The sequence below is a fragment of the Uranotaenia lowii genome, chromosome 3, assembly GCF_029784155.1.
Source record: "Uranotaenia lowii strain MFRU-FL chromosome 3, ASM2978415v1, whole genome shotgun sequence".
Classification (NCBI taxonomy): Eukaryota; Metazoa; Arthropoda; class Insecta; order Diptera; family Culicidae; genus Uranotaenia; species Uranotaenia lowii.
The window spans coordinates 183,911,243-183,938,841 of record NC_073693.1 but is presented as its reverse complement, the minus strand read 5'-3'; the positions used below and the strand labels follow the sequence as shown (position 1 = coordinate 183,938,841).

General features: G+C 36.4%; 1 protein-coding gene across 1 annotated transcript; it reads left to right on the top strand.

The window, feature by feature from the left end:
* The first annotated feature begins 2,062 nt into the window (after positions 1-2,062).
* LOC129757948 (nose resistant to fluoxetine protein 6) lies at positions 2,063-24,754 on the top strand. The gene is made up of 12 exons (XM_055755363.1): positions 2,063-3,004; positions 11,971-12,155; positions 12,252-12,466; positions 12,697-12,950; positions 13,016-13,095; positions 21,528-21,626; positions 21,826-22,109; positions 22,304-22,498; positions 22,568-22,737; positions 23,502-23,678; positions 23,745-23,941; positions 24,278-24,754. The coding sequence occupies exons 1-12, from the start codon at positions 2,293-2,295 to the stop codon at positions 24,386-24,388; spliced, it is 2,679 nt and encodes an 892-aa protein (XP_055611338.1). The 5' UTR covers positions 2,063-2,292; the 3' UTR covers positions 24,389-24,754.
* The last annotated feature ends 2,845 nt before the right edge of the window (positions 24,755-27,599 follow it).

Below are 27,599 nucleotides of genomic sequence, written 5' to 3'. Positions count from 1 at the left end.
TGAAAAAAATTTCCAAATCCGTCCACTAGGAGCGCCACAATGAGCAAAAGAATTTGTTCCAATATTAAATGAAGCAGACTTTATATGATTTTTTTTATTTTTCCGGTATTTGAGAACAAGCCATTTTTATGAAGTAAATGAAACAATTCAATTATGAAAAAAAAAATATCTGTGGAGCATATTTATCATAAATCTTTATCTTTGCTTGAAAAAAAAATATGATCTTACTAAAGGACTTAAAAATGCTTGGGATCATCTGTAGCCGTCTCCCGATCCGCTTTCATGGATTTGAATTTGAAAGTGGATCGAGAGTTAAATAATTAGAAAAAAAATGTAATCTGGATAAAAAAAAACGCCAATCTTTCGTTCTGCCAATAAATAAGATTGCATCTATAATGCATTCACCAGAACACAATAAATGCTTAAAATTCTAGAAAAAGTTAACAATCTTAATGGTTTTTGTGCAAATGTAATTTTCTATATGATCAACATTTCCACTTACTTAACTTACTTAATGATCCCGCGCCGATCCTCCGGTGCATAGGGCCGTGGTAAAAGACCTCCACTGTTGACAATCCGCAGCCAGCGTCTTCACCTGGTCCCAGTCAAGATTCTCGTCGACAGTTTGGATTTCAGCGGCTAGGCTTCGCCGCCACGAGTTTCTGAGCCTGCCTCTTCTTCGATGACCTTCTGGATTCCAATCTAGCGCCTCTCTGCAAATCTCGTTTTTATCTTTTCGCAGCGTGTGCCCAATCCATCTCCACTTACGTTCCCGAATATCGATATCTAGCGCCCTTTGATGACACCGGCGATGTAATTCCGCATTCAAGATCCAGTTGCCAGGCCACCAAGCGCGGATGATATTCCGCAGGCAGCGGTTTACAAATACTTGCAGTTTTCGCGTCGTTACCGCATATGTGCACCAAGTTTCGCACCCGTACAGCATCCGCAAAGTTTGCGCGTGATTTTTTAACAGTTATTGTTTTCAGATATCAGAAACTACCTTTTTTGTAGTATCTTTATTTGAAGCGGCTCATACCATGAGGCTTTAAGGAGCCAAACTCGTTTTTGTTTTTACAATTGTTTGCTTAGCTTAACAGTTTTATTTTGAAGAAAAAGAAGATAAAAAAGGTAAATATGAAAATAAAAAGAATTATAGACGAAGATCGATAGCTTTTAGGAAAGAATAAATTTCGAACATGTAGTCAAAATACATCACAACCAACACATCCCTCACTGGAACGTCAGGTGGTTTTCCTCGGGCTCGAAGAAACTCTATGAAGTTATTTCTGGCGACAAGGTGTTCCTTACACGACCAAATCAGAAACTACCTTCTAAGCAGACATAATGGTTGTTTTAAGGCTAAATTGGTAAAATATTCCCAGTTCCTTTGTATGTTTTAGGTATAATGTATTCTATGGGATGGTATATGAAAAAAAAACTAATTCATTGATTAAACAATTGCCCCGGGCCCCTCGATGGTTTAATCCGGCCCTGATTCTCAAGCTTAATTTTAATCTGAATTTTGAATGCCGCTCGGTTCAAATGTCGACAATCATATACAAATTCGAGCAATTCACTTAAAACAACTTTTACCCGTGTTTAATTGTTGGAGCAAGTAGTAAAGTGCTCATCCGCAATACCAGTTTTTGTTGGAATCATCTTGTTTTAAGCTAATAGCCGAGAAATTTTCAAGCTGAACGCGAAATCAATAAAAACTAAGCCATACTGTGGATTTGGTACCCAATAAGGAACTGCAGCAGCCACCCACTAAAATAATGTGATCTTAAATTTATAACTTGAACGCGCTGGAAAACTTGTTTTGGAATTTCACAAACTTTCAAGTCAACTGCATTCAGTGACAATTGCTAAAATGTGCGCAATGGCTTTTGCATCGTTGCATACGTATACGCGCGTCTTAATTTTTATCCAGTTATTAGAAATGCAATATTGAGTCGATCGGTGTTCAACCCCTACTTCTTGATGAAAATCGTTGGGAAAGGTCTGTACAAGGCAGAAATATGTGCATAAGCCAATTGCATTTCAGTTTGCTTTAAACCTTCCATAGCTGCAGTCACTAATCGTGTCTGATTTTTCTTTTCTAACGTGCTTTTCTGAATTATGTAAACCCTTGAACAAGTGCCTGTTTCTAGAAATTCACCACCCTGCAACCCATCGAAATAACAATGCTGGGTCCTATTTTCATTATCAAATAGTAACTTTTGAAAAGTGTCCTTTAAAACTAATAACGTGAACGCTTCAACAGGAGTGAAAAATTATCTACTAGTGGCAATGGCTCAACATGTGTTCACCTTAATTCAAATTGGTTTACTTCTAACCACGCTTCAGTTCAGGTGTGCACTTACTGATGAAAGTTATTATGGCAAAAACCAGTCATCGATTGCAAAAATACCATCAAATGGAAGCAACACCGTACAGGCAGACTTCGAGCTGGTTGCTTCAGAATTGAATAATGGTGTTCAGAATTCTACCAGTGGCAGAGGATCAGCACAAACCATAGAGCAACATTATGTTTCGAAATTAGATATGTTGATGAAACCCGACCAAATTGACAAAGATGATGTTATCGGCGAATCATTTCGGGTAAATCCATTGGACATCAACGGTACGCGGAACCTGTTTCTAGAGCAAAATTTTCCAACAACTTTGCATGGTTCTTCTAATAATATTGAGCTGAATGGTGAAAACAACATGGTCACTAATGGCGGATCGAAAGGTGCAGGAGACTCGAAAGCTGCTGGACATATTTATCAAGTGCATAATGCAAAGTCCCTCAGAGGCAGATCGGGAGCTCTGAAAAGCACAGCTGGTGGAGATAATGAAACCGATAGTTCTGAAAACGTTTTCCACGTTTTCACCGGAATGTATGATCATTTTCATTGGAATGTATCAGCCATAAAACCACATCTCAGCTATGATTGCGCCATTGATATGGACATTTACTTGCAACAACTGACTGCGCGTGCCGTTTGGGCATTAAAAGGTATGTTAAATGTAGAGATAATTTCAAGGTGCTGATTAAATCATAGGGCAGCGCTAGTGTCCATGTAGAAAACAGAACGAATTTATTTATGAAAAAAACGAGTTGATGAAGTGTGATTTTGCGTTTTTTTTATAAACAATAAATATGATTCAAAAAATAGTTTCAACGAAAAAATGGTTGAACATAATTGGTAATCGGCATGGTTGCTTACCTTACGGCTTATTATTCCGGTGACCCAGATTTTCTAGGTGTTCTTGATCAACTTATTCATTGCCAACCATTCAAAAACTCGGCTATCAAGTTATTGCCCTTTCTAATGACTGCTAAGTACAGCATACACTGCCGGCCAAAACTTTGGGATCACCCACTAAAAAACATGCAAATTTTGATCGTTCATATCTCAGCCGTCTTAGGACATATTGAAAATCGTCTGATCTCATTTGAAAGATAATGAGCAATAGCTATCTCGGAGGTATTTTGCCTAAATATAATGTTTTAGTTTTGAACTTAAAACTTAACCTAAAGTTATAACATTTTCAAAAAATCGCACTCAATATTCAAAGCCGATCATCTCGGGATAGGATGGACCAAATCTCAAAATTTGAGTGGCATTAGAATTCCTGTTCTTTACTTCTCAAAACACAATAAAAAAAAATTGAGAAAAAATTCAAGAATGTATTTTTAATTAATAAAATAGACACATGAGTTATCGTCCAAAAGTTTGGGATCACCTCTTTGTATGGTGAGTTTGGGATCATTCTTATTAAAACATGCAAATTTATTTTATTCATATCTTTCTCATCTCACATCGTATTGCAGATCTGAAGGGTTCATTTGGAAGCTTAGGAATTGGTGGTTTTTAATAAATTCATTCAAAAATTATATTTTAAGGTGAGAACTATAAAAAAAATCTGGGAACTTTCAAAAAAACAGTTAATTTCAGGTGATTTTTTTTATGGTTATCACTTCAAAACATCATTTTTGAATGAATTTATTAAAATACAACAATTCCTTAGCCTCCAAATGAACCCTTCAGATCTACAATACGATGTGAGATGAGAAAGATATGAATAAAATAAATTTGCATATTTTTATAAGAATGATCCCAAACTCACCATACAAAGGGGTGATCCCAAACTTTTGGACGATAACTCAAGTGTCTATTTTATTAATTAAAAATACGTTTTTGAATTTTTTACAAAATTTTTTGATTGTGTTTTGAGAAGTAAAGAATAGAGATTCTAATGCCACTCAAATTTTGAGATTTGGTCCACCCTATCCCGAGATGATCGGCTTTGAATATTGAGTGCGATTTTTTGAAAATGTTATAACTTTAGGTTAAGTTTTAAGTTCAAAACTAAGACATTATATTTAGGCAAAATACCTCCGAGATAGCTATAGCTCATTATCTTTCAGATGAGATGAGAAGATTTTCAATATGTCCAAAGACGGCTGAGATATGAACGATCAAAATTTGCATGTTTTTTAGTGGGTGATCCCAAACTTTTGGCCGGCAGTGTATATGCATTTTGTTCGTGTATATTGTATGTGTTTATGTTTATAACTGATTTTAATTTTTTTAAGGCTATGATCATTTAGAATCCGGACTGTTACAAACGTGTGTTTTTTTAAAACTTTTCATTTAATTGAAAAACTTTCTATGGAGGAAATGAAGGTGTTAACATGAAATTTTATGTAAAAAAACCGTTGATTTCAAGAAATACTACAACTTTATCATAAAATCTGTTTTTTATCTTTGCACACTTTTTCAGTCATGTACACAAAAGCAAAACCTTTGCAAAAACATCACAAATTCACCTTGAAAAACTAATTGGAATCTGGTTGGAATCTTTCATGAGTAGGCATCTCGAAGAATTTGAATTCGGTTTTAGCATAAATTTCTTTGTCCATCAGAACACATCTGTCACATTGCGTAAAACCGGTTGCACAGATTGCGATCTATGGATCTGCTCACTATTAGTTATTTACTTGGTGTCTAATAGTCAGGCAACACTTTTTATCTGCCGGAAATGGATTTACTGCATATTTAAGAGGTCTGCATTCACTCATCCCAATTAACCATAGAATTTTTACCATAGTTGAGTTGAGATCAAGGGTTTCACTACGATGCTTGGTTTGAACTTCTTGAGCATCCTAGAGTGACTTCTTATACTTCTTAACCATTTGAGCCAAAGAAAAATTTCAGAAAAAATCAATAATTTATGAGTTTTCAAGCCATTAATGAAGAATTCCCGAAGCGATTGTGCAACATTACTTTTACAATGTCTTTTTGCATCGAAAATATCTCAAACACACGCTAACTTAAAAATCTTCAAAAAATAGGCAAGATAGTCCTTTTTATAACAAACACAACGCTGCTAAAGTTGCATATCCGAGCTCTAGTAGCGTAGCTATCACCAAAATAAAGTTCCCGGATACTAAATGATCATAGCTTTATATATTTTGCGAGAAAATAAAATGGTAAAAAAAATTACATGATTATTATAAAAATATTTACATGAAACAGGTCAAGGTTGCTGATTGTACTGATGTGAAATACTGAAGATAATTCTGATTTTTATCTCAGTTCATAACACGTGCAGCACATATTTCTTGATACAATTTGTACCAGTTAGTAGTTCCTGGGATTGTAGAACCTGGGATTGTCTACTCATTCACAATGCACAAAACTGATGCTCTCTCTTTGGACGTCAATAACGGCACCGGCCACGTGCTAGTAGTCAATCGATAGATTGGAAGAAAGAGAAGGGGATGAAAGAAATAAATTTGTGCTTTAGGACCGAGGTCACCTCTGCATACTAGCAAACAATTTTGTTTTCCAATACTGATGTTATGAAATCGCTTGGTACATCTTTGTACCTGAAAATGATCACATTTTCATATGTGATGAAAGAAATTAGAGAAACATGAACTATCAAAGAACGAAAGAACATAAGCCGTAAATATCATGAAAATTTCGAAAAAGATACAACGGCTCACCGACAGGACTTGAACCTGCAATCTCCGCTTCGGTACAACGGCGCGTTAGCCAATTCCACCACGGTGAACGTGATGGAACCGGCGAACACGAGCAATCGAGCTCTGCCGATCAACTGCTGGACCTTCTATCGAAACACCATGTATATCCCGCATGTGATCTTTTCCCTCTATTGATCTCTCTTGTTTCTCTAACCCCACCCATCGACTCGGGATTTTAGCCGAGCGAGCACATGGTCGATTGCTTCGGGTTTGCCGCAACTTACGGTCAGATGAAGAAACAATCAGTGCCGCTCAAGGTTCCGAGCAGACCAGTTACACAGGGAGGTGTTGCTCTGTTGAAATCAATACTGATGTTATGAAATCGCTTGGTACATCTTTGTACCTGAAAATGATCACATTTTCATATGTGATGAAAGAAATTAGAGAAACATGAACTATCAAAGAACGAAAGAACATAAGCCGTAAATATCATGAAAATTTCGAAAAAGATACAACGGCTCACCGACAGGACTTGAACCTGCAATCTCCGCTTCTTTTGTTTTGGAAAGTGGGCGGAAGGATAAGATCAGGACACTCTTTTGACCAGTGCGATCTAATTTTTTCAATCCTATTCTTGACACTATTATTTGAAGGTCATTTTAAACTGAAACAAGTGAAACCCTAAATAATTACCACATTTCTTCGTTTTTCGAATGATTTCCGATACATCTTTCTTGGAAATTTAATCGTGCAAACTTCTCATGTCTGATATTTTATTGACTGAACTCTAAAAATTATCATTATTGCGATGGTATTTTACTTTTAATCAACATTAATATGAAATAAACTTTGTTTCTTGATTGTCGGTGTACTAGGTTATTTGCATATTGAACACTGTCATGCTTCTAAAAGTTCAACTTCTTGCTGAGCTTTTTAAAATATAAATTCAAGTGATTCAATAAAACTCCTTCATGTGTCATACTAATGCAATTAATTCTCCAATTGCTCACCTGTCTATGTGTTATTTTAATTTGCAATCTTAGATTTTTAATTTAAGTAGTTCTAAAGACAGTGTATTTATCGGTTTATCGTGATACCTGAAAACAAGTTGGATTTTTGCTTAATTTTTCAAATGATATAAATAAAACTGGGCTTATCTTATTAAGGGGGGAGTAGGGTCTAACGGTTAAAAAAAACATCATTTTCACGAATTTTTTTAGAGCTATATACAAAGCATTGTTAAAAGAACATTTAGTAATTTTTTCGTAGAATAATATTAAAAAATGAGCCGGTGACGGAGCACTTTCGAGGATGCCTTTTAGAAAACAGGATTTGCGGTGGACACTGTATCTCAGCACAGAATCATCTGAAGTCAAAAAATCAGAGCAAAATATTTTTAATAGATGTTTTTCTGGACCCTAACGATTTATTTAACTTAAAAAAAAAATTTGGAATTTTTTTGGCTGTTTGAAGTAAAAACTACGATTTTTCACAAAAAATTCGCCATTTTTTACCTGTAAAATCTCCCCAAAGTAAAAAAAATAAAAATCGTTGGGGTTTGGTATTTTATATGTAGAAAATATGTTCCAAATTTGAAAAGAATCGGATAATTAATTTTCAAATGACGATGTCCACAGACTTTTAAAATGTGCTTTCGAGAAAAACGCGTTCGAAGTTTCTGCTCTCTCTGTCTTGCAGTATTAGATAAGAGGAGATAAAGGCCTATAATTTCTACAGTTTTGCTTCGAATGACTTGAAAATTTGACACAACATTCTTGAAATGTTTTACAATAAGAAAATAAAAAAATCGATTTTTTGAAAGTGTTAGACCCTACTCCCCCCTTAATGACAAAATTATGCAGATATTGATAACAATGTACATTGTGAAGCATGGATCACGCAAAATCTGGACACATTAAAAAAGGGTCTATCTCGGAACTACATAAACAAAATAAAAATGTTTTGTAATCAAAATGTAGAGTTTTTATTGCACTTCATAGGGAAAAAAAAAGAAAAAAATTCGAACTTTTCGTCGAGAACCACTCATCATAGTTTGAACATTGAACAGTGGCCATTTTGTTCCACAATCTCTTCATCTCTGATGCATCCCGATTCGTCCTACCATTCTTCTTCATCTTCTGCTTGACAATTGCCCAAAATTTTTCGATAGGGCGGAATTGAAGGCAGTTGGGTTGGTTGATGTCCTTTTCGACAAAATCCACCTCTTAGCTGTAGTGGCAGCTTGCCAAATCTGGCGAAAACTTTACTGGTCCTTTGTGAGAACTAATGTACGAAAAAAAAAAACGTTTTTATGCACTCCGATGCATGGTCTTGTTTTTCACAAAAACCGGGGTTTTTCGTCCGCAGCTGCAAATACCTTGCCAGATCGAACACTTTCTTGCCAACTTATCGGCAAAAACGAATTTGAACTTGGCGCGGACATCACCTCGATCAGTGGCTTTGTAAAATTTTTGGCCAGGAAGCAGCCCAAAATCAGATTTCACGATTTTTGAACCAGACCACGTCGGGTTTTTGACGTGGGTGTCTAAAATTAATTTTCGCCTCGCGGCTTCCATTACGTGTAACTTTATTGAAACCAAACGAATCGTTATGAAATTTTCAGCACTAATAGAAGAAACATTTCAGATCCGACTACTAGGAGCGCTATGGTATAATAAACAGTGCGCCCAGATTTTGGATGATCCATGCATTACATTTATGGAAGTAAAAAATGTATAGAAATCTAGATTTTATGGTTTACAGTCAGTGACTACCTTATTAAGAAAAATTTCCACAATAATTTTGCTCACGTGCCTTATACAATGGATGTTTTATGAAATAAACTACATACACATTAGAGTCCTTTAAGACTACCAAGAAGACATTTTTTGGAAAAATGGAATAACAAATGTGTTAGACCGGTTAGACCCATTTGAATTATTACCATCTGAGTAACCTTATAGGAAAACAGAAATAAATTTATCAAAATTCAGAAGCAAACAAGTAATAACATATTAACTGTCCTGGAAAAGACAACAACAATTCAAGCATCAAATATGACAATTTTTAGTACCGTCAAACGGGACATCATTCAAAAGCAGGGTTAGATGCAACATTTGTATACCACAACACTCATTGAATTTTTATTTCAATATACCTACTGTAAAAAAGTTATCATTGAATGATAACAAATTGATGATGACATAGTTTTTAAGATCGTGAAAAAGTTTTTAAAAGCTTTGGATTCTTATAAAAAAGTCGAGCAATAGATGTACAATTTTTTGCATTTTTCGATGCCGTAAAAAACTTTACCCAGTATGACGGATTGGCTTCATGATATCACCTACAAATGTTATATTGCTTTCATGATCCTATACCGACACTGTTGGTGTAAAAATATTTTTCAGCAAATTACCATTTTTTTTGAATATATTTTTTTATAAATCAATTATCTGTCTGGGGCAAAATGCAACAAAATGAAAATCAGAACCAAACCTCATAAATGTTGTTTCTATATGCTGAGATATGATTGTTTGGCATTATGCGTTTGGTAACATTAAAATTTCATCCATCCTAAGATTTATTTTCATGATTTAAGCTAATAGAATATTTGTAGTATTTTTTTACCCCTAAGTGTATGCAACAAAATTACACTTTTTCCTTAAAAACATTTTTGAAAGAAAAATGTAAAATTTAATTCGAACAAAACCAAAAATTACTGCAATTGGTGCTTTATGCGTCATGACATCACAAATGTAGGGGAGAGTGGGGTAACGTGGGCCATGGGGAAACGTGGGCCACTCTAAATATCCAACTGTCATCGTCGTCGCTTTGCGTAAGCATGTTTTTCTATATGTTGTTGACTTATGTACGTATCATATGCTTCTTTATTTAACTAGCCTAGAAAAATGTATAAACAAAATTTAAAAAAAGCACCAGAAAATTGCATTCGTGGGAGACCTTAAATACATAACAAAAATATGTTCATACGCTTATGATCTTAGTTTTGTCATGATCTTCCACGTGGAAAAGGAATTTTTAATAAAATATCAATAAGTCACACAAACGCAACCAATTTGCAAATCATTGCTTGTGGGGAATCGTGGACCACATTTTGTGGGGTATCTTGGGCCACCTTTATTTTGGTGTTTTTATACGCATTCAGAACTTAAAAAAGGTTTTTCCTATCTTCAAAGTTTTCTTATGCCAAATGAAGACTTGTGAAAAATATTTTTTTCATTTTTTCCAATGCGATAGAGACGTACAAAAATCCTTTATAAGGAATTTTGCCAAAACGTTCGCGAACCAGGAATTAGAAACTATTCGATCATACACAATTCTCTTTTTTATTTCCTCATCTGGAATTGCTTTATAATAACTAAATGAATTTTGAAATTTCAGTTTTGGGTCAACTCATAAACTTTGCACGTTATCTTGTCAATTTGGATATGGTGGCCCACGTTTCCCCACAGTTTTTCAAAATCCAGGAAAAAATTACTTTTTTTGAAACAGTCAGAACTCGGGAAATTCATGTATTTAAAAAATAAACAAAAATGTCTAATGATACCTTAAAAATTTAGAAAACCTTTCCACTTTTTCTTTTTATCTTTTATAATAAAGAAGTTATGAAGCAAAGAAAAAAAGTGGTCCAATAAACCCCACACTCCCCTATCAAAAACTTTAAATTTTCAAACGTTTTCAACTGATTTTTCACACAAACAGAGTTTGTTGCAACTTACCCCTTTTTCTTAGTAGGGTGAAAATCGCATGTTTTTGAAAATTTAAAAATAACTGGTAAAACCAATAATTTTTCTGACTACGTCAATTTGGTGTCCCGTCAACCATAAAACTTTTGATATACAATATGTATGATTATCTGTAGGCATTAAGATTTTAGAAGCCATTGAAGTTGCAAAGTGTTACATGTTGCCCCAGTTGACGGTAACTCAGTTGGCAAGTCAGTTGCTTCCTGCGCAGATGTCCATATGAGTTCGAGCCCAAGATTTTCGATCACAGTTGTACCGGATAAGTTTTTCAATGACTGTCCGCCAACTGCATCGTTGATATAAGTCGCGAATGACATAAAGATGTCAAACCGACTATGGGCTTGTGATATAGCTCAGTTGGCAAGCCCGTTGTCTCCTGAGCCGATGTCCGCGAGTTCGAGCCCAAGAGTAAATATCGAAATCAGTTGTACCGGATGAGTTTTTCAATAACCGTCCGCCAACTGCAACGTTGATATAAAGTCGCGAATGCCATAAAGATGGTAAAACGACTATAATCGAAACAAAAAAAAAAATTAAAACGACTATAATCGAAATAATCAAAAAATAAACAAAAAAATGGTAACAGTTCAAATGGGTCTAGCACATTTGTTACTCAATTTTTCCAAAAAATAACTTCATGGTAGTCTTAAAGAACTCTAACAGTATCTAGAATCCGTCAGTACAGTTTATTTAATGAAACATCAATTTTACAAGGCACATAAGCAAAATGATGATGAAAAATGTACTTGGTTACTAACTTTTGTCACTGTTATTTTCACTAAGTTTATTTTGTAACTTGAAGGTTCCCGTAAATAAAAATCACAATTACACAATTACAATTACTGACTGTATGTTCAAATTCGGAGTTAGGATTTTAGTGTGAAGTAGTTATTTTTGCGTGATGTTTATGAAGCTTCATGGGTTTCATGGTTTTAACAACGCAAACCCCTTCGCCCCCACCTACAGACATGCTTACATAGTAGTACACCTCTTGATGACCATAAATCAAAACAAATTGCGAGTCGAAATTTAAGAGGGGGAATTAACTTCCCATTCTAAGGAGCCCTTAAACTAAAAAAATAATTAAAACATTTCGAAGCTGTAAAAAATAATGGATGTAAAAATAGTAGCACATTCAAAGCCGATTCGTACTTTGAATGATTCTAATCCAAAGATTTTTTAAATTTTTTTCTTATATTTGTCTCATGTCTCATATTTCAGCGAGCGATTCATCTGGCCGGTACGGCGGACAGGCATTTTTCGGTAACGATTTTTGGCTTGGTTCGAAGTCATTTTGTGAAGAAGTCAATCAACAGAATGCCATTAACAACGGCTCGGAAAACTTCATCGAGATGATATTTTTTGTGGCCACCATCAGGATGAAGCTAAGCGACATAATGCCTGAGGTACGTTATATAAGCACATACTTTTAACATTAATGGCTCTTTAAAAATTACTGTGAGAAAACATCCTTTAAAGTCAACTCGTGTTCCTCCTTTTAGCCTACCATATTGCAAATTGGACAATGCCTACCCAAATCGTGTTCTGTTAATGATGTGTATAAAATATTACAAGAAGATCGTAATTCAAAAATAATAAACAACATGAAAATGTGCAACAGTAGCTCTGTGAATTGCAACAAGTTGGAGATAGTCAATCTTCGCACAGTTCCTGGCAGTTACAGCTTGCTACAAGATCCGAGATTCTTTTTGTTAAGGTAATGTATCCAATAATGCAAATGAAAATACGTCACTACCTGTCAAACAACTTGGCTTTAAATACGTATTTTAGGAAAAAAAATATGATTATGTAGCGAGACAACATTAAGTTTGAAACCTAACAGTGTTTTTAAAATGACAGATTTGTTGTTGTTGTTGTTATAGGAGAATTTTTTCATTGATGAGTCTTACCAAAACTGTAACAATTTCAACATTTCTTATTTTTCAGCGTAGCCTTGATTGTAGTCACTGCGACAGTGGTATTTGCTACATATTATGAGCGAACATTAATGTGTAAAGTTTTGAACCAAGGCAAGAAAACTGCTGTAGTACAACCTAGTGATGATAAATTAAATGGTTTGGAAAAGCTGTTCGACTCTGACAACAAAACTATTGAATTGAATTCTGTTCATGGGAACAACAATGTGCCGTCCGAAAAAAGTAGCAGGAACATCGAATCGTCCTCGAAAAGCAAAATGATTTGTTAGTATAACGATTGTATTCATTAATTGCTTTTTTCACAATTTGTGTTCTATTTTTATTTCTAGGTAAACTTTCTGAAATTCTCCTATGTTTCGCTGCTGGACCGAACTCGAGAACAATTCTATCGGTCGACACTTCAAGCAAGGTAAATTAAGGAAAATAACTCGCAAACCAAAATCGAATGCATATTTCTGATGAGTCATAAATGTTTTAATAAAACTGTTATTCATTTGTTTATCTCATTGAGAAGAAATTGAACTGTTTTTTTTTTTGTAACCATCAGAAAAACTTTACTCTATCATCATAGAAAAACCTTCATAAAATGCCCATACCAATATATGTATCGGGAATCGAAACTTGCAGGAAACTTAATTTTAATTGCAATATGTATGCTCTCAGTTCGCTCTGGTTGAACCAAAATATTGAAAAAAATCGCCATGCACTATCATTTACGAGCATCACCCAAGGGCTTACCAGTTACGCTCTGAGCGACAGTAAGCAATAAAATAAAGCTTATTTTATCGTTAAATGTTAAAAATACTAACATTTCCTTAGATAAATTGGAAAACAAAATTCAAGGGATTCGGTTCGTCTGGCTGAACGAGATTTTAACGAATGCCAACAATCTGCAATATGAAGGTTTTAGCAACGGGAACTATTTTTTATTATTTAATTTATCAGATAAGCCGCAGCCGCAGAACTGTAGGGGAGAATGAGGATACTTGATCCCTGGGGATACTTGATTCCTTAGCTACACTGCCGGCCAAAAGTTTGGGATCACCCGCTAAAAAACATGCAAATTTTGATCGTTCATATCTCAGCCGTCTTAGGACATATTGCAAATTTTCTGATCTCATTTGAAAGATAATGAGCAATAGCTATTTCGGAGGTTTTTTGCCCATAAATAATGTTTTAGTTTTGCACCTAAAACTTAACCTAAAGTTAGAACATTTTCAAAAAATCGCACTCAATATTCAAAGCCGATCATCTCGGGATAGGGTGGACTAAATTTCAAAATTTGAGTTGCATTAGAATCCTTATTGTATACTTCTCAAAACACAATAAAAAAATTGTGTGCAAAAATTTAAGAATGTACTATCAATAAATAAAATAGACACTTAAGTTATCGTCCAAAAGTTTGGGATCACCCCTTGTATGGTGTATCGGCCAAAAGTTTGGGATCATTCTTTTATCTGATGCATTTTAAAGATAAGGAATTGTTGTTTTTTCATAAATTCATTAAAAAATTATATTTTAAATCCATAACCATAAAAAATTCACAATCATAAGTGTGAATTTTCAAAAAACAATTAACTTCAAGTAATCTTTTTATGGTTATCACTATTTTTTTTTTTTTGTTTCGATTATAGTCGTTTTACCATCTTCATGGCATTCGCGACTTTATTAACGTTACAGTTGGCGGATCGTTATTGAAAAACTTATCCGGTACAACTGTGTTCGATGTTTACTCTTGGGCTCGAACTCGTGAGAATATAATTTTTGTATGAATTTATGAAAAAACAACAATTTCTAAGCTTTCAAATGCACCCTTCAGATCTGCAATACGATGTTAGATGAGAAAGATATGAATGAGATAAATTTGCATGTTTTTGGCCGATACACCATACTGAGGGGTGATCCCAAACTTTTGGACGATAACTTAAGTGTCTATTTTATTAATTAATAGTACTTTCTTAAATTTTTGCACACAATTTTTTTATTGTGTTTTGAAAGGTATACAATAAGGATTCTAATGCAACTTAAATTTTGAAATTTGGTTCACCCTATCGCGAGATGATTGGCTTTGATTATTGAGTGCGATTTTTTGAAAATGTTCTAACTTTAGGTTAAGTTTTAGGTGCAAAACTATAAACATTATTTATGGGCAAAAGACTTCCGAAATAGCTATTGCTCATTATCTTTCAAATGAGATCAGAAGACTTGCAATATGTCCTAAGACGGCTGAGATATGAACGATCAAAATTTGCATGTTTTTTAGTGGGTAATCCCAAACTTTTGGCCGGCAGTGTATATCTCGAAACTGGAAAGTCTTACAAAGATCAAATGTTCTAGAAAAATGTGCCAAAATGAGCAAAATAACAATGCTTGTAGTTTAAAAAATTTTAACAAAATAATTGTTTGAGTAATTGAACTTTGTTTGAAAAATTTCACAAAATGTAACTTGAAGATCTTTTTTCATCACTTTAAAATGTTCCTTACATGGGAAATTTATGAAATAAAATATTTGTTCCAATGTATCAATCGTTCGAGCGTAAAATGAACTTCATAATGCCATATTTTCAAAGCAATGGAAAACTCTCAACTTTTTTCAGAAAAAGTTTTTTAAAATGTTGATTAAAGTCGCGAATGCCATAAAGATGGTAAAACGACTATAATCGAAACAAAAAAAAAAAAGTTGATTATGGGTACAATCCCCTAGAGTTGGGTACAATTGATCCCCCTTCCAAACGGCATATTCTTCTCTGAATTGATCGTTATGATTGCTGATTAAGAAATTACTGATATTTGTCAAAAAACTAATATTTACCAAACAATTGTCTGAAGATAAGAGCAAAAATAATTAATTTTCTCTTAATTATAAAAAAATAGCGTCTTTAAGTATGCAATGTAATTAGCGTTGAAACAAATTAAAGAATTTTCTTCTTATGTCTGCTATAAATTGTGAAATGAGAACCAACATGACCAAAATAGTCAATAATCATTCTATCTTGGGGTTTTGTTTGATTTTTATACAAGGATTAGGGCTTCCTGAATAAAAGATCAAGTCTCCTTCAATAGGGGATCAAATATCCCCTAACTTCAGAAAAATCGCATTTTTTTACTCCCACGAAAATGCTTCTAGTTCATCAACGGGTTCAAGTATCGTTCTAATTTTTGGAGCATACAAACTTGAAGTTACAAGCTGTCAGAAAATGTCAAAGACGGCGAGTTGCTAAATTTTTCCAAAAAGATATGGTGAAAAAAAGAAAAGGGGATCAAGTATCCCCACTCTCCCCTATAGAATCGAAAAAACCTACACAAATAAGATAATTTCGCACAATATCAGTTTTCATGACTAAAAAATGCTTTTCATATTTCCTCTGAGGTGGCTCTCTATTCACTTTGGCTCAACGCATTTTTGCCATTTCCACTGTCTGCAACCGTGAAATTTTCTATTAAAAACATAAAAATTAGATAAATGTTCTGATTTTCATTTCATAGGTAGTTTAGCATATTCTGCATCCGCTGCAACTGATAACTCATTTTTTTTTCAAATTGGCGTTCAGTTCGGTCTATATATGGTCGGGATTCGACCAGACCGAACTGAACGCCAAATTGAAGAAAATAGTTAAATATCAATTGCAGCGGACGCAAAACATGTTAAACTACCTACTCTATAAAAATCAGGTCAAAGTGGTCAAAAAATTCATGTTGCGGATCGTCAACATTTGTTTTAATTTTCGTTCAGACAGACTGAACTGAGTCTTTTGAATTGTTTTTCCATTTCTCCTAATGGATTGGAAGGATATTTAACATTTAATGATAAGAAGCTTATTTTCGTTGCTTACCATCGTTTAGGACACGACCGGTAAGTTAAAATTTAAAATATTTCTCAACTACAATGTGGTAAATTTGTATGGCTCGGCTCACTCTGGCTCAACGAAAAATGCAATTTTACGAGCATCAGACATACTCGTAGGGTGCTGCCTATAAAGCGCCTATTAGTAGGCAAATTGCCCAGTCAAATTATATAGCATGGCAGATTTTTCAACATTTTGGTTCAACCAGAGAGAACTGAGTGCAAACAGATCGATATTAAAATCCAATGTGCTACTAAACTGGGTATCATATATCAACCAGTATAGCCCAATGCCTTGAAAAGAGTCTAAAATTTGTTGGTAGAATGCTTAAATAAGATATCTTTTGAAATGGTACCGATTGGTAGGGCTGTGAATTTTGAACTCAATCATCTCGAAATCAAGTTCAGTCTGGTCGAATCCCGACCATATGGGGTCGTAAGAGTTCTCTGCACCTGAAAAGTTCATTTAGCTGTGCAGACTATCCCTATATGATTACATTGATTTCATAACCCACAGATAGAGCATGTAATCGCTAAGGCTACGTCAGCTGGATCTGCCTTAAAGGAGGAGGAAAAATGGGGACTAAGGCCTACTGCCTGCACTACTAACTATTCTGCCACCAATGTTCCGAAAATCAATCATTTTCACTGAGCTATGCTTTACTACATTCTGAGCCAAAAAATCGAAGCAGTCAATTTTTCCTTCTCCATCCAAACCAGAAAAATAATCTTGCATGACAAGGACGCTCCTGTATTTGAAACACTTTTGCAAAACATGATGCGGTAAAGACGGACGCAGACTATCAGCTAAGAACGTCAATGAGGTACACTTTTACTAATAGAGAATTTGTTTTCGTGTGGTGGTGCACCGGGGCACTACCGGTAGTGCACTTTTTGCTGTTTTCATGCTCGTTTTCAGGATGAGTAGTCCACTGGTAGTGCACCATAAAGTGGACGGTGGAACACTCTGAAAATATTCGGTGTTGCTCGCGCTCTCACCAATACTATCATGAATTTTGACAGCACGTGCTTCCCGATGTAAACAAATATCAGCTGGTTGGTTTATTTCTATACCGCAAAAATTGCGTTCGAGCTGTTTTTTTCTCTTTATTATCCCGAAGAACGGAAACTTGTTTCGGATTCAATACCAGTGCCGTTTCCAAAAGAGGCGGAGAATTTCACCTGGATGGCACGTTCCAAAGCAAACAACGCTCCCAAGAAGAGATGTGCCCAGAAGGCTTGCTGCAATCGGTTCCAGGCGATGACGAAAAAGAGCAGCAAATCCGAGTGCAAAAAGGCCAACCCAAAGATCTGGTGGAATCGCCCAAACCGAAAAGTTTTCTTGTTCGGGAGGGTCCTATAAGTTGGTCTCCACAGCAAGAATCGTTCAGCTGCATCGAAGCTACTCTGCTTCGAGCTGTGCCTTAGGGTGACAATACTCGGTTGCCCCAAGTCCCGGATTCCCACACGTTGCCCTTCAAAAACGGTAGTTCGAGACTACACCCGCATTGGGAGCTTGAATTTCGTTCGTTTCGGTCTGTTAGCAAAATTTTCTCCCCCGACTTCCGCGATCTGAGTTCGCCAATTTGACTTCCAAGAATTTTTCTTTTGTAATCTAGAAACGGAAATAGGTACTCGAACGAAGATGAGATTTGCGAGGAATAAACGTTCAAAATACCGGAACCTTCAAGCTGGGGTAACTGCAGTCTAGCAGCAGCAAACATAGACCACCTAGAATCAGCCGGTATTGCAGTTATCATCAGAGCCAGAGGCGAATCTACCAAGCAAAATAAATCTGAAATCTTCACAATTCAACATAATACATAAATTCATGTTAAAATTTTCATATTATTTACTAGACAATGATCAACTAAAGTAAATTTGTTTCAATTTTCGAAATCAAACCAAAACAAATACCAGCTGTAATGGATTTTTGACAGCTTGATGTTTTCTGTTGACACTGCCGATTTCACGTACACCAACAAAGGTGGGTGCAAAACTCGATTCATGCTCGTTTTCAGCTTGGAAGGTGCAACACTTTCGGGTGGTGAAAACAAATACGGTATAAGGTGGCGCAAAGGAACGCACACTATTGCACGTCGGAGAGAAAAATGAAAAATAAACATAAACAAGCCCTGCGTCGCGACGCGTCGTTGTCAGGGAGCTTCATTTATCCTAGGCAAAATGGGTCGCGAAAATGGTCGATAGTGACGTCACTTCTGTCATGGTAACTATGTTTACGAAGAAAAAAACTTTACTTCTACTTTTGCAACGTTTCCTTCTCATCACCTCTCTTTCCACCACATTGTAAGAACGTCTCGATGATGATAGCCTTCTTTGATGATTTTCTACCTTCTAGGATCACAACTGATATGTATCAGTTTTTAGCGATCTGTGATCAGTTGATTTTTTTAATTTTCGCTTTGCGTAGAAGGAAAAATTTCTACTAGATAACCGCAATGAACTGTTCAGCATGTGCTACGACTTTTTTTAAACATGTGGTCCTGGTATTTCTATCAATAACAAACATTATAAACAATGATGCGTGAATAGACATTGGAGAATGATTGTGTGAGTGACGTTCAAAATTTATCATCTAGTATGTCGATCACCTTTGAAAAGCCATGGTACGAATAGCAACGGTAGCCCCCGATGGGGCGTGGTATATTTTCTTGCATCTAGTTAGTGATGATGTTCGACAAATATTCAACGGAAACCATCACCATGTGCGTATCACAGCACTGGGAGGTAAACGTTTTCCAGCTTGGAATAAATGCTGATTGCTTTTTTGAGCGATTTTCCGAACATTGTTGCCAATACATTAATTCATAAACTTAGAGGCAGAACGTAGTGCCTTGAGATTTTCAAAAAAAAAAAACTCTTTGAGGGTGATCTTACAGGAAACATAAAAATTCTAAAGATATTTAAAATAAACTCACTTATTGTAAAGATCTGCCAAACAAGTATTCGTTGCGAGTCCGGTAGGAACGAGATGAGCAAGGGCGCAACGAGTGAGGTGGTGGCGAGGTGGGATGCCCGAGAAATTGAAGAACGGTTGCCATGAACCGAGTGGATTGGAGAAATAATGCTCACCAGGTTGTGTCGTTAGACAGAAAACTCTTTTTTTTCTTTTCTTTAAATTGATTTTGATTAAAGCTCCACAAAATATACCATACCATCCAATGCAAATCGTGGACTGAAAGAGCTGTACCGTGAAGGACCCAATGGCCGCGCATTTAAGCTATGATGAATGTTCTCTGTGCCGTACAAAAATCGTTTTTGTGCGATTCCGAAAACAAAAGCACTGACACGTAGTCAAACTTACGTTCTTTAAGGGAAAAATTTAAAAGTGAGAGATTTTTCATTCTAACGTCACAAAAAACGCGAATTTGTAAAAAGTGTTGGTGTACCAATGACCGCGCACGCTTATGATGCTTGTTCCAATCGCCGCTCACAAGTGTACCAATGGCCGCGCACTTCTTAATTTGGTTTAAACAGTGAATAAGGTACCCAAACAGTTTGAAATGCTGTTTACATAGCTCTCAGGCTCATTGCGATTATTCTCAGGTAAGGATTTTCAAGATTCACTCAACAAATACCGATTTGTCGTCATTGTTTTGTGAAACTAGTCTAGTGCAAAATTAGTATGAGGCGCCATTTTTACAAAGCATTATTTTGTCGGAGATGGAACAATGTTTTCGGTCCCGATTTCGATAAATCATCACAAATTCGGCGAGCTGTCTGAAAATCCACGAGGAAACTGATCAACTAAAACTAAACAGATCCGGATTGCTATCTAACCTCAAATTTCCAACACTTTGTAGCAATTTTTATTAGATAATCGTTTCTTCTGACACTGTTTCAAAAAATTGTGCTTCTTCAGCCGGTTATGTGAAGGAAAACATTGATTGGAATACTTGCCTGTGAATCTTATGTAACCTTTGTGAAATTCCGAAGAAGTTCTCTAAGTTTAACTGCTGATAAATACTAGAATACTATCCGTGCGCGGCAATAGAAACATTCGAAAATCAAGTGTACCAATGGCCGTGCACAACAAAATTGTAATTTTTTCCGCAACAGAACCTTCAAACTGTTCACTTTTTTTCACAATTGATTCATTATACAGCAACAAATAACTTACGTTCGAAAAAATTTTCCAAGGTGCGCGAATTAAACACAAAAAACTGAATTACAAAAAGGGACCCGTTTAGCTCACTTACTAAGGACAACAGAAAAAATGGCATCCGACAAAAACGATGTTTGTTTTTATTTTTTCCTGGCCTCAAAAAGCAGAATAAATTTATTTCTAGTATGGCAAGTGAAAGATACGTAGCGGAGGTATCCGAAAATGCGAAACATAGAAATTTTCGTTGTTGAATTTCGGGGAAAATAAAGATTAAAGTTGAAAATGCGCGGCCATTGGTACTGCGCGGCCATTGGTGCTTTCACGGTAATTATTAATGTTAAATAGGCGCTGAATCCAAAAATTAAATTCAAAATAATCTCAGTAGAACAGTTTTGCAATCATGCTACAAATGTGAAATTTTGTAAAAAGAAAATAAGTACTTGTACTTAGATCTAAATCGACCATAAACTCACAAATATCAAAAATACTGCCAATCATACGCAACAATTAAGTTTAGATGATTCATAGCAAATTTATTTACCTTCAATATGCAAAAAAACATATTTTAAATTGATGTTACGCGATCTGACATGTTTTGATCTAAGTACTAGGTAGTACTTTTTTTTTCTTTTTACAAAATGTAATGTTTGGAGCATAACTCAAAAACTGTTGTAACGACACTTCTTTAAATTTCGTTTTCGGATTCAGTGCCTGATTGTATATTAGAACTATAGGTCTGTCAATAAAGTTCACGATGTTTTTCATAAATTTAGTAAACTAGTGTAATTAATCATTTATGAATATGTATGAATTGTGTATGAATATGTATGAATTAATTTTGTTTTACTTTTGTTTCTTTCTATTATGATAGGATTCTATTACTTGCGTTCACGGACTCCGGTTGTATTCTCTACTGTGGACCATAATGGTGCACACATATTTACAGCTGTTTGCAGTTGGTGAGAACAGGGTAAGAAATAAAACAATTTTATTCAATATATTTTTAGGAGAAGTTTTGATTTTATTCGAAATTTGATGTTTTGGTTTCGTTATAAATTTCGAAAACAGTTGCAGTTAAGGAAACTTTATTTTATTTTTGGTTACAACACCCAGAATGCTTTCCTGCGGCTTGACTTGAAGTTACAATTAGCATTTTTTTTCCTTCGCAGTTCAACAGGAAAATAACGGAGCGTTCATTCGGATATCAGGTCGTAGGGAATGCCACATTTTCGGTCGACACCTTTTTCTTCATTAGTGGTGCTCTGATAGTTGTACTGTATTACCGTTCGTGGAAAAATGATAATAATGCAAGCACAAACAACGGAAAATCACATTCGACAACAAGGGCGCTCATCCCGAAGATGAACAAAATCACATTGTCAGTTTTGTATCGATTTCTGCGGCTTACTCCAGCGTATCTTTTTGTTATAATTTTAAATGAACTGGCTTTAAAGTAAGTATGATGTATTTCAGCTTGACACTGCACTGAGCACAATTTTGCGCAAATTTTCCTCCAAATTATCTTAACTAATTTCATGTCTGTACACCTAAGTAAGGGTGAAAACTTATGTTACATACCCTCGTTAAATAAATGTACAAAAAAAAAACACCTAAGTTAAGCTTCTAATGAATTGTTACTTGCTGCAGATGGACCTACGAAAAATCAGTCTTCACCCCAGGAATCATCGATCACATCACTTGTAATAAGTTTTGGTGGAGAAATATTCTTTACATCAATAATTGGTATCCGTTCAGCGAAATGTGCATGGTTTGGTCGTGGTATTTGGCAAACGATATGCAGTTTTACATTATTGCAATTACCATTCTAGTGTTTTGCTCTAGGTATGTTGCATAAATTTTTACATTAGCATATGTTTTAAAATCCTTCCTATTGCGTTTTATATCCTCAAGGCGAATCAAGCTGTCGGCTGCCATACTAGGAATGTTGGTCCTTGTTTCCTGGATTATATCTATTCATTTATCAATTCACTTCAATTATACCTACAAAGTGGCTGAGCCATTTGAGTCGTTTGATATTTTATACGACAAACCATGGCAAAGGATTACTCCGTATATTATGGGTAAGTATTCTTAGGTAAGGGTGGCTATGGATGTATGGGAAAAATTGAGGGGTTGGGGGGTGGTTTGCAAAAGCAGTCGGGAAAATCCAAATTTTGATTTTGATGCCATATTACTTCAAAATGCTTAAAACGTCGAGCTCTGGTGTTATCTCGAAGAATAGTTTTTATTTTCAATTTCTATTTTCAGAGACTTAGCCATTTCTTATAAAAAAAAATTTTTTAAATAACAAAAATTACAAAATGATAATAATGAAAAAAATTACATGAATGACAAAAATGAAATTAGTGACATAAATGACTAAATTAACAAAAATGACATGTGACAAAAATGACAAAAAAATTGAAAAAGTAACAAAAAAGACAAAAATGGCAAAATAACAAAATTTACAGAAATTGCAATAATGATTTTTTGTTTCGACTGTAGTCGAACTCTGTAACATTCCATATACATAAAGCCACAGATTTCCCGAAACTCCAGATTTCCTTTGATCCCCACTTATTTGATTTTCTAGGGTAAAAATTGTAGCTTGAGCTCTTTAAAATCAAGTTCTATTGAGTTGAAATTTTGGTCAGTTTTTTGGGCCAATCTACAAAATGTATTTGGTCGGTTTTCGAAACTCGACATGACCCTTTTCGCTGCCACCCTAGAAAATTTTACAAATTTATCACTTTCCCAAAGGTAACTTAGCGGTACATATAATATCTGCTTTTTCCAAATAATATAACATCTTGTTGTATTTATACAAACACTTTTCTTTCCATAGGCATGCTTACAGGATACATCTATCACTTCAAGAAAAAACCTCCAAAGATTATGCCGGCACTGAATGGTCTTCTATGGTTCATCTCGGTGGCCATACTGTTTGCATTGGTATTCGGAGTATGGAATGGTCAATTATCTGTACCGGCAACAGCGCTCTATGTGAGCTTAGGGCATACGGGTAATAGTTCATAAAATGCGATTTTTTTAAATTAATTAACTACTGTACAATTTTGGTGTTTTCCAGCATGGGGTGCAGCACTCATATGGATCACGCTGTCTTGCTGCTGGGGTTACGCACCTGCTGTAAATAGTTTTCTATCTTACCGTGGTGTTTACCCACTGAGTAGGTTATCCTACTGCGCCTATTTGTTACACCCAATGATCATGATGGCCACTTCTTTTCAAATGGAGGCACCTATTCATTTGCAGCATGTTATGGTGGTAAGTACGCGTGAATATGAAAATTTTGAATATTAATAAGAAAAAAATTATGAGCACGTACTACGACTCGTATCTAGTAACAGGTGAGGTGACACAACCACTTGGCTTGATTATGTATCTCTTGTTGGGGTTTCTGAGTCACGAGCTCGACAGTTATTGACTCGACACCTCAACAGCTAGTCATTTGACTTTTAAACGCCGAGAAAGATTCAGTCTGTTTTTTTTTCTTCTTGTAAGTAATTTAATATTGGTAACTAATTTTAAATTATGTTCACAGCAGCTTTACTGTTTTTGCGTACCCTAAATAAAATAGATATCTATGTCTTTTATTTTCAGATTACAGTATTCTTCGGAAATGCCGTGCTATCATTCATCTTGTCATACTTTGTGTCTTTAGCGTTCGAAGCACCTGTGATAAATTTACTAAAGTTAGCATTCAAAAAATGATCGAAGAACGATATTCATAGTCTTATACCAATCACTGTTGTGCGATAATTTCATATATTTGGTTAATTGTTAAGCTTTATGTGGATTGTTTCTTTTCTACTATCGAAGCTATAAGCTAAAATTTAGCACTTGAAAAAAACAAAGGTCATTTACAATCCAATCAATCACTAAGAAAGCCAGCTTAAGAATAGCAACATCGTGAAGGGTTGATCGATGTGACAATATTTCTCAGACCAACTGAAGAAACATAAACTGGATTCCTGTTGCCGCTGAAGACTGATTTTCAAACACATTTGTGCATTGCTACGAACTGATTTCTGATAGCTTATCCAGTAACTTTTTTCTAATTAAAAATGCTTTTAAATAGTTGTTCTTTTTTTTTCAAATATTCTATCACATCCTCAGCCTTACTTTGAATTTCTTCACAATTCCTCCAGTCCTCCGTGTGGACTGTTTTGAATTATACGCATGACGTGTAGGTGTTATTTGGATGAAGGAGTCAATCATTTGCCAAACCGGTTGCCACAATACACGTGTACACATACAAAGAAAAAAAGTGCGCATTTTCACTTATTTTAAACCATGTGTTACAAAAATTGATGGTATTTCATTCATTTCAGTTCAAATAGAATTAAAAATCTAGAATAAGAGTTCGAAATTCAAGAGAAAGATAATGAAAATAAAGATCCAAAATCTTCATACATCAGAATCAGATTTTGAATATCTTATTTTATAATTAAACTAGCAGACCCGGTAAACTTCGTCTTACCATTTTAAACTTGGCTTCCATTTTTCATTTATTCTTCGCTGTTAATTTTTAAAAAGCATCAAATGTCGAGTTGTTAATCGTCTCGCATTCGTGAACATGTCTTAGTTTTTTTTACATTACCCTGCGTTCCGCTTACTCGAATTTTCCCGTTTAATTCTATCAAACCTAAGAATTTCAACTTCAATTTACCTTCAATAAATCTAACATGCGGCTAGTGAACGGTAGACAATGTGCAACTCGAGACCCCATACACCCAACCCTCGGGTAGTGGTCATATCACCTCTTGTCTGCAACTCCGATTCTCTACCTCCCCGTGGTGCTAGCTGGGGTGCGAGCAACCTTAGCGGAGATCGGGTACCCAACCCCGGTGGATGCTTTGGTCGCATGCAGACTGAATCAGGGGGCTTCGTACGCGTCTGTTCTCCATGTCAGGGGTGGCGTGCGGAGTGCAACAACGTCCTGGTGGTGTTCGGGACCCAAAACAGCAACATCACGACGGTCCTCCTGCGAGATAGTGGGGTTAGCTGCGTGCCTTGCGAGCCTGTGACTACAAAAAACATAAGCAACGAACAACGAACAACAAATTTCGGATGGAAATTGGCAAAGACCCACGCGACGAAAACGGGCCTGGCGATTGGAAACTTGGAACATGGAACTGCCGATCTCTAAATTTTGTGGGCAGTACCCACGTGCTCTCCAACGAATTGAAGAGCCGCAAATTCGACATCGTAGCGCTGCAGGAGGTATGCTGGAAGGGCTCCACGGTACGAACGTACCCAGATGGTCGTGCCATCTACAAGAGCTGCGGCAACACACACGAGCTTGGAACAGCTTTTATAGTGATGGGAAAGATGCAAAAGCGCGTGATCGGGTGGTGGCCGATCAACTCACGAATGTGCCGGTTGAGAATCAAGGGCCGGTTCTTCAACATCAGCATCATCAACGTGCACAGCCCTCACCTCGGAAGTACCGGTGACGACAAAGACGAATTTTACGCGCAGCTGGAGCGTGAATACGATCGTTGCCCAAAACATGATATCAAGATCGTCATCAGGGATTTCAATGCTCAGGTCGGCCAGGAGGAGGAATTCAAACCGACAATTGGAAGCTTCAGTGCGCACCAGCTGACCAACGAAAACGGCCTCAGACTTATCGATTTCGCCGCCTCCAAACGAATGGCCGTACGTAGTACCTTTTTCCAGCATCGCCTCCCACACAAGTACACCTGGAGATCACCGTACCAAACTCAATCACAGATCGACTACGTTTTGATCGACAGCCGGCACTTCTCGGACATCATCGACGTCAGATCCTGTCGGGGCACCAACATCGAGTCGGACCATTATCTGGTGATGGTGAAGATGCGCCCAAAACTGTCCGTAGTAAACAACACGCGAAACCGGCCCCGCCCCGGTTAAATATCGCGCGACTGAAGCAACCTGAGGTCGCGGCAGACTACGCGCAATCGGTCGAAGCAGCGCTGCCAGCAGAGGGCGAGCTTGACGAAGCCCCTCTCGAGGACTGTTGGGATACCATCAAAACAGCCATCAACAGTGCTGCGGAGAACGTCATCGGTTATGTGGAGCGAACTCGACGGAACGACTGGTTCGACGAGGAGTGTAGGAGGGTGATGGACGAAGAGAATGCCGCGCGGGCGGCAGTAGTGCAAAGAGGCATCCGTTGAAATGTGGAAAATCACCGACAGCGGAAGAGGCAGCGAGTCCGACTTTTCTAGGAGAAAAAGCGCCGCCTGGAGTAGGAGGAGCTCGAGGAGCTGGAGCAGCTGCATCGTTCCCAAGAAACACGAAAGTTCTATCAGAAACTCAATGCATCCCGCAAAGGCTTCGTGCCGCAAGCCGAAATGTGCCGGGATAAGGACGGAGGCATCCTGACGGACAATCGTGAGGTGATCAAAAGGTGGGGTAATATGCCCCATCTACAAGAAGGGCGACAAATTGGACTTTGAGAACTACCGAGCGATCACTGTCCTCAATGCCGCCTACAAAGTGTTGTCCCGAATCCTACTCCGCCGCCTAACGCCGCAAGCAAACAGATTCGTGGGAACCCAGACAACCAGAAGTCGTATTTTCTTTTACAGATTACATCGTATAGAATGTTATTCATACTCATTTTCGTATATCTGCACCTACAATGTGCGGTCCATGCATATTCTTTATCGTATTTAAAAGCATTGCATGATTTTATTTCGACAAGAAGAGAGACTCGTAATTATGTACATATGAACTCGACCTTTGTGTACGACAATTCGCAAAAAATCCGTGAAACGACCGATATACGGTGATCAGCCGTGACTGAGAGATTTTGTCGTGCTATGCATAAAATAATTCGAAATTAAAAACGTATATAACTGCATTGATTCGTAATAATGTGCATGCAATCGTATACCTTTGCAAATTAATTCGCATGTCTGATTTTCGTAAA